This window comes from Eptatretus burgeri, chromosome 2 (genome assembly GCF_056783735.1).
Source record: "Eptatretus burgeri isolate ZD-2024b chromosome 2, Ebu_testis_v1, whole genome shotgun sequence".
Lineage (NCBI taxonomy): Eukaryota > Metazoa > Chordata > Myxini > Myxiniformes > Myxinidae > Eptatretus > Eptatretus burgeri.
Genome location: NC_140962.1, coordinates 127705172 through 127712671, shown reverse-complemented (window position 1 = coordinate 127712671; position 7500 = coordinate 127705172). Strand labels below are relative to the sequence as shown.

At 41.7% G+C, this 7500-nt stretch overlaps 2 protein-coding genes across 4 annotated transcripts in view; both read right to left on the bottom strand.

Moving 5' to 3' along the window:
- The window catches only part of LOC147033055 (uncharacterized), a 48865-nt gene extending 48340 nt beyond the window's left edge, over window positions 1-525 (bottom strand). For 2 of the 3 annotated variants that reach the window (XM_085871168.1, XM_085871169.1), the window contains exon 1: window positions 337-525. The gene's annotated coding sequence lies outside the window, so the exon portion shown is untranslated. The remainder of the gene's footprint in view (window positions 1-336) is intronic. The other variant, XM_085871171.1, reaches the window with a different exon arrangement.
- A 6322-nt stretch (window positions 526-6847) lies between these two features.
- Window positions 6848-7500, bottom strand: part of LOC147033054 (calcineurin-binding protein cabin-1-like) — a 124258-nt gene continuing 123605 nt past the window's right edge. Inside the window, exon 26 of the mRNA XM_085871165.1 lies at window positions 6848-7420. Coding sequence (XP_085727291.1) covers window positions 7238-7420 — 183 coding nt within the window. The 3' untranslated portion in view covers window positions 6848-7237. The remainder of the gene's footprint in view (window positions 7421-7500) is intronic.

Sequence of the window (7500 nt, the reverse complement as noted above, 5' to 3'; positions counted from 1 at the left end):
CAAGTTTCATCTGGATCCGTTCACAACTTTTGGAGATATCCTGCACACAGCCAAACAGATAGACAAACAAACAGACAGAGAGGGATGAAAACATCACCTCCTTCACCTTCGGTGGTAGAGGTAACAAGAATAAAGTAAGCATAAGCAAACTGGAGAGGGGGAAGACAAAGTATAAAAGGACGGACGCACTGGTTGAAGGCAGAAAAGAGGGATACACAGAGACGACAAAAAATGGAGGCATATAGAAAGTAGAAAAGAGGGACAGAGAAGGCAAAAAAAAAAATAAATCAAGCACAGAAAGATTAAAAAAAAATCTTTAAAGAAAGAACAACGCACCTTTAGGTCGGAGTTCTGAAAATCCAAGTTTGCTTGATTCTCGGTGTAATGGCGGGTGTAGCAGCGGACTGGAAATTTTGGCCATCTGCATGAACTTAAGGGAAGTGGTAAATTTTGGGAAATACCATTACAAAAACGAGATAGACAAAAGGATCTTATGACAAATTTCAACTTGTGACTTTCCTTTATAACTCGTGACTTTTTTTTTTAATGAAATGCCGATTGTACACAATTGTTATAAATTGTGTACCATGGGCATTTGATACTGTATATTGTTGAGTGTTTATCGGGTCCTATCGTATCACTATTTTCTGATTGGGAAATTAAAACAGGCTCTTTGAAATGAGTCATGGATGATCAAATCCATTGTAAGAAATAAAGATATTTGGTCTTGATTCAGGGTCTTAAACATTGACATGTCAGTAACATTATTGTACCTGCATATACTAACTCGCCTTTTAGCCCCCTAACGGGCATCATCCCATTTTGGGGCTTATATTTTTGGTTACGCCAATCATACCGTCTTGACAGGAAAATAACAAGACATTTATTTCACAATCTGCACATGTATACAACACTATCTGGGAATGAGACACGACAAATGATTTTGAGAAGTTACGGGGCACACCATTAGATTTCCGAATTTGGGCAATTTTTTAAAACCTTTTGTTGTCCAGAGAAGAGAGTACAGGATTGCATATGCTTTTGGGAACCCATATTACTTGCAAAATCGAAGATTTTTCATGTAGATTGGTTAGTTGATTTTGTTATTCTGTTTGTCTGTCTGTTTGTCGCTTCCAGGTCAAACTTTTAAACTGATCTTCACGAAACTTCACCACATGGTAGAGTTTGTCAGAAGAAGCCTATTCTTTTTGAGATCAAATGGTTAAAAGGTAAACATAGGCCCAAGGACAACAAATAAGGTGGTATTTCTAAAATCCTGAATTTTCATCCGATAGACTTGAAATTTGAAGAGGATTTATATTTCAGGTCACTGAATTCAACCACCAATTATTTTCGAGGTCAACATAGGCCAAAAGGACAACAAAGGCCGGATTTCTAAAATTGACAATTTTCATCCGATTGACTTGAAATTTGAAGGTTTTTTTTTGTACACATTGTGAAGCCTCGTACGAGAGCTAACACACAACGCACAACAGGGGAGGGGGGGCAGGAAACAAGAGGGGTGGGTGAGGGAAGGACAAAACAGTGGGGAACAGAGACATTCGGAGATCTGTGGAAGGGAGATGGATGGGGCAGGGAACATGGGGTAAAGAAGATGGACACTACGGGGACTTTCAAGAAAGAAAGCAGGGAATTTGAAGGAGCAATGGGTTTGAGGTGGATTAACAGAGTTGGAAAAGATCGTGGCTTTGGAATGGGATTGAAGAGAGCGTGGGAGTTTATTCCAAAGGCAAGAAAAAAAGAGGAATGAAAGAGTGATGGTGAGCAGTGATTTGTGATTTTGGTAGTTTTACCATAAGGGGTTACTGGCGGACCTTGAGCGCCTTGCGGAAATATGGGGGGCACATGTGGCAGAGAGAGCATGGGAGGCAAGACTGGAGAGGAGACGGTAGCAGACAGAAAGATCACCAACCTGCCTGCGGTGAGAGAGTGAGAGACCCAAAGACTCAGCCTCACTGCGGAAGATACCAATGATCCCAAATGCCTTGGTTTCCACAGCGTGAAGCGGAGAAATGTGAGAGGTGGGAGTACCAGCCCAGAGAGGAGAGCAGCACTCCATCACGCTGTGGAGGAAAGCTTTGTATGTCGTCAGGAGCTCAGGTGGGCGGAGGAAGGACTTTGCACGATGGAGGATTCCCAGTCGGCGACTGGCTTTGGAGGCCAGGTTGGAAGTGTGGCTTTCTCAGGAAAGCTCATGGCAGATAGTGAGACCCAGAAGCTTGAATGAAAGGACTTCTTCCAGAGGATTGTTGAGAAAGTAGATGGGGAAGGGGGTGGGGGTTCCAAACGTTCCTTTTGGAGAGAGCTCAAAAAGCTCTTTGTTTATGGTTTTGGTCAACCACCTTCGAACGTTGGTGCTGCCGAAGCATTCTCCTTGGCTATTGGGCAAAATCCTGGACAGGTCACCACTCTGATACAGGATATTTTATTTATTTCCAACAGCTCAGAATGAAACTCACTATAGTGAGAGTGTTACATTTGTCAGAATTGAAAGACATGTTCCATGTGTTGGACCAGTTTGTGATTTTATCCACATCTGCAGAGAGCGAATAAGCTGCTTCCTGCCGGTGGTACGGGCGTACGGCAGAGGGTGGAGTCATCAGCAAAGAGATAAAGAGGATTTCCCAGGGAGTGGGAGAGATCATTGATGAAAACCAGAAAAAGAACAGAGCCCAGAACGCTGCCTTGAGGAACTCCAGCCTGGACAGGAAGAGGGGATGAGAGAACTCCATTTAGGGCCACACGTTGACTGTGACAGGAGAGGAAGTCTGCGAGCCATGGGTGGAGATGGCCTTGGATACCATGGGAAGAGAGTTTGTTGAGCAGGGCAGGGTGTCAGACTGTGTCAAAAGCTTGCAACATATCTCGGGATATAGCTCTGATTTCATGTTTGGCATTGAGTACCTCCATCCATTGTTGGAAGAGCAGAAGCAGCATATCCAGGGTAGAGTGACCTGGTCAGAAACCAAATTGATGATCGAAAATCAAGACATTGGAGAAGAGGAAGAATTTAAAGTCTGAAGTGATGATGGATTCCATAACCTTGCTGATGATTGGGAGAAGGCTGATTAGTCTGTCGTTGCAGGGATCTGTTTTTGCACCTTTTTTATGCAGGGCAGAGCGGTCATGTTTGCTGATTTCCAAGCAGATGGTAGATGACCTTGAGCAAATGAGAGGGTGAATAGAAGGGTGAGAGGGTGAGCAAGAGCAGAAGAGCAGGTCTTTAGGACATGTGGGCTGATGCCCTCTGGACCGGTTGCAGAATCTGAGTCGGGTTTGACAGCAAGCTCTCCAGAATCTGAGTTGAGTTGCAAATTTGGTCATTGAATTCAACCACCAATTATTTTTGAGGTCAAATTTATTTCATGGATTTTGCAAGTATCGTGCTCTGCATGACGCTTCTTCTTGTTTATTTATTGATATACACGTCACCCTCTCCACTATCAACATACCACCATTAATTATCTATTTATTTATAAGTACTTTGCAGTCATTGCTGGCTGCCTACCACCTTGAAATATTTATTAATTTATATACACTTTTCCAAATCATTACAGGAATCGAAACACCACCTTGAATTATAAAAAAAAATTATGCTGTTTCACCTTCCCATCACCGCTGGTGACATGTCACGTTTAATTATTAATTTTTATATTCTTTTTTTCCTTTCTACAACCATTACTTTTTATTTAGTTATTAAAATGTAAAATCGACACATGGCATTTAAGTTGCGGTTGGTGGCTGTGTCCTCAATGAAGACTTGCATCCTTATTGTGTTTATATTCTGTGCAGCAGAAAGAAAATAATTAATGGTTGTGTGGGAACCATGAGCTACATCGATCTATCTATCTATCTTCTATATATTACTAAAACTCTCATGTTGTATATATGTACGTATGTGTATGTGTATATATATATATATATATATATATATATATATATATATATATATATATATATATATATATATATATATATATACATGTATGTACGTTCCCGAAATACAGCCAAAACGGTACGCAATAGCGCAAAAATGTTAGGGCCACCTTACTCACCATTCGCCTGCGGTGTGCAGTATCAAGTTTTGTTCAAATTGGGCAACAAAAAAAAATATTAAAAAATCAATTCCCGATTCAGCCAAGTTTTGGCATGACGATCAATAAAGCACAAGGACAAACCATTGAGAATGTGTTGATATACCTCCAGAAAACGGTTGGCCGAATGATGACTCCTAAAGTAAATGCTCAAATTTTCTTCAAGTTAGAGTTTGACCACTAAATGATATTAAAATTGTCTTTTTTTTTTCTTCATCAATCGCCGTCACAAGAGGAACCCAACGGGTTCATAGGTTGTCTAGTATTCGCATAAATACCATAAATGTCTTCGTAACCTATCAAATGCCATAAACTATTTCATAATTATCATGCCAACAAGTTGAACTGAAACACCAATGAATATCTCCAAAGAAGAGCAAGAGGAAAGATACTGTGTTGGCAACTCATTCTTACAACTTTATCGGAATGAAACTTCTTGCTTCTTTACGATTGGCAAAAAATTGGTTTCTTTAACTTCAAATACCCTTCCCACCCCCAAAAGAAACCCTATTTTACCAAGGTATTCCCTGACTACATATACACATTTGTCCCATCAGAGTGATAACACCTTCATGCCAGAAGCATACCTCTGTAAAACTTGAAGGCATGTGGACAGCCCTTTCATTACATCTGCATTCAAATCCTCATGACTGAAATTCAATGCCACCCACATGCTCCTTCAGTGGTCTGAATAAATGTAAATCACACAGTAATATAGTTGGAATGTACATGGTTGGGGGCAGGGAGGGGTGGGGGGAGGAATTTAGCATTTCCCATTCCTAACTTCTCAATCAAATGTGGGTTCTCTTGGAAACACTCCCACCATTCAAACCAGCACTTTGACTTTCAGATAGAATGAATGTTGGCTTTGACACTTCTAATACCGACACACAATTCTGCTGCAACATTTTGTGGAAATTGCCAAAATCAACTGGAAATGTTTGCAGAAATCAAAACACTTGTATGCAAGTGACATGCTGATCATCAAAGCCTGGTGTTGGTTTAACGGTTAATGTGGCTGGCTTAAGATCTTTGGGTCTTGAGTTCAAGTTCCTTTTGTGTCTTTGAAATACCACCAGGTGGGTTGACTCAGCCTGTCATCCTTCGGAGTCGGCAAAATGAGTACCAGCTCACTGGGGTAATAAGCCATTTGAGTATGTGCCAGCTTGCTGGTATCCTGTGTCAGAGTGGTGACCTGTCCAGGATTGTACTCCTTAGTCAATGAAACTGCCTCGGCAGCCATATACACCTCAGGGCATGAGATTAATGGTGATTATTATTATTTTGATCATCAATGCAGATTTCCATTCCATTTGGGACCATACTCTGTGCAGAGCGTTGGTGCTGCTTAAGCAGTCTCCTTGGCTAATGGGCACAATCCCGGACGGGTCGCCACTCTGACACAGGATACCAGCAAGCTGGCACTCATTTTGCCAACCTCGGAAGGATAGCAGGCAAAGTCAACCCCACCTGGTATTAATTCAACAGCTGAGTGGGATTTGAACTCAGGACGCCAGGATCCTAAGCCCACCACCCCAACCATTAAGCCAACACCAGGCATGTTCAAAATATACTCAACTTAAATTAAGTTTGTTGAAGGCCAGAAAGACAGAAGTGAACCAATTGCTGAACCCCACTTTTTGCATTGGGTTCGTGGGGTAAATATGTAAATGGACATTACAGAAGGGTCCAAATTATAAATGACTATACAGAGACGATGGACAAAAATTCACAAAAGAGCCCAACAGAAGACCAACAAAAAACAGCTCTTCACAAGATCTATGGCCATGGGTTCAGGTATGGACAAGGGGATAGCAGGAAAAGGAGTGTGTGCAAGGCAGAATAAGAGGGAGATAAGATGTGGGCACGTCCCTGAAGGTGAGTGGAAGATAGCAGGTAGTGGTCGCCTTATGTTTGGCAGGCGGCGTCATTGTTCAGGTCATAAGTCAGCTTCACTTCTCCTGCACTTTCAACTCGGGGTCTAACTTGCACCACGCCTCACACCGCAGGTCACCTTCCACTCGAACAGGAACTATCCCTTCTTTCTGCTCCTCTTCAAGACAAGGGCTGGAGCATGCCTCCCTCACAAAATACCCTGCAGCATTCCACAACCCCCAAGGTCTGCTATACCCCTCCCTCCCAGGACGTGGCACCAACCATGGCCATGGACAACAGGAGGGGTGAAATAAGAGAATAGGGAATCCGATGGACACCTCGGCCTCTAAGCTCTCTCACTGCTCAATTTTCCCCTATTAAAATGGTTTTACAAGCAAAATGCCCATGACTCCTTCACACAAAAGATGTATACAACATGATAATTCATACATAAAAAAACTAAGACGAGAAGGGGGATTTTGACCCCCTCTCCATGCATGTTTCATTTTTTTTTATAAAGACCAAAATTAAATCTGTTTGCAATTTCTGTTTATTAAAATTTATTAGTGTAGTGTCTTAATACAAGTTCCCTTTCAAAGAACTTCAATGCAGGAGAGACCATTCGGCCCATCAAGCCTGCACAATGGTTGCCAAAACTATCGTTGTTTGTCCTTGCTCTAACTTTTTAAAATACTGAGCATCAATCAAGGAAGCAGCAAATGCCATTTTTAAAGTCTTTGGTATGTCTTTCCCAAATAAGGTTCATCGAACAACTGACCTCCCAGTCAGAGCTGATGCTCCAACCATTATACAACTAAAAATCTTCGACAGGAAAAATGAGAGCCATCTCAAATACCTTGAATTAAAAAAACAACAATATTTATTCACACTGCAAGAAACAACAGCGAAGGAATTCTCAAAAGTATAAACTATTTATTATATCAATGTTTTTGGAAAGTGGTTTGTGTGACAATCTTTGTGGAAGGATCAGGGTGAGAATGCAATTTTCCAGGATGGAAGGGCATTTCAAGAGACAGCAGATAACAAAACAGTTAATTGGAACTACAATTCAGCTCGGCTTCACATTTTACAAAATCGAGGGAAATGGAAATACCAAGCACAAAAAAACAAACAAACAAAAAAAGACTGACACAAAAGGCAAAAGAGGCAGAGGAAATGTAATATCTTGGCATCTCTTTACAGCCTCTACCAACTCAATGTCCATAAAAACAAAAATGGATTATATTTCACAGGCTTTGGCCTTGTCCTGTTCCTTTGACCTGTTCTGATCCTCCTTCTTGTAGAGTTTCTGGTGCAAGTCCTGTTGGGAGCTCGTGACATGGTAATGGTGAGTGACTGGGATTTGCAGAAGGTGACTGAAATGGTGGGGAAGAAGATGTGGCTGGCCAGCGGTTGGAAAGCATCACAGCCTGGGAATGAAAAAGAAACAGCAGGGATGGACAGCTTGGAAATCCCTATAATTCATCGACCGGTGTATGTGAGTGCGAGT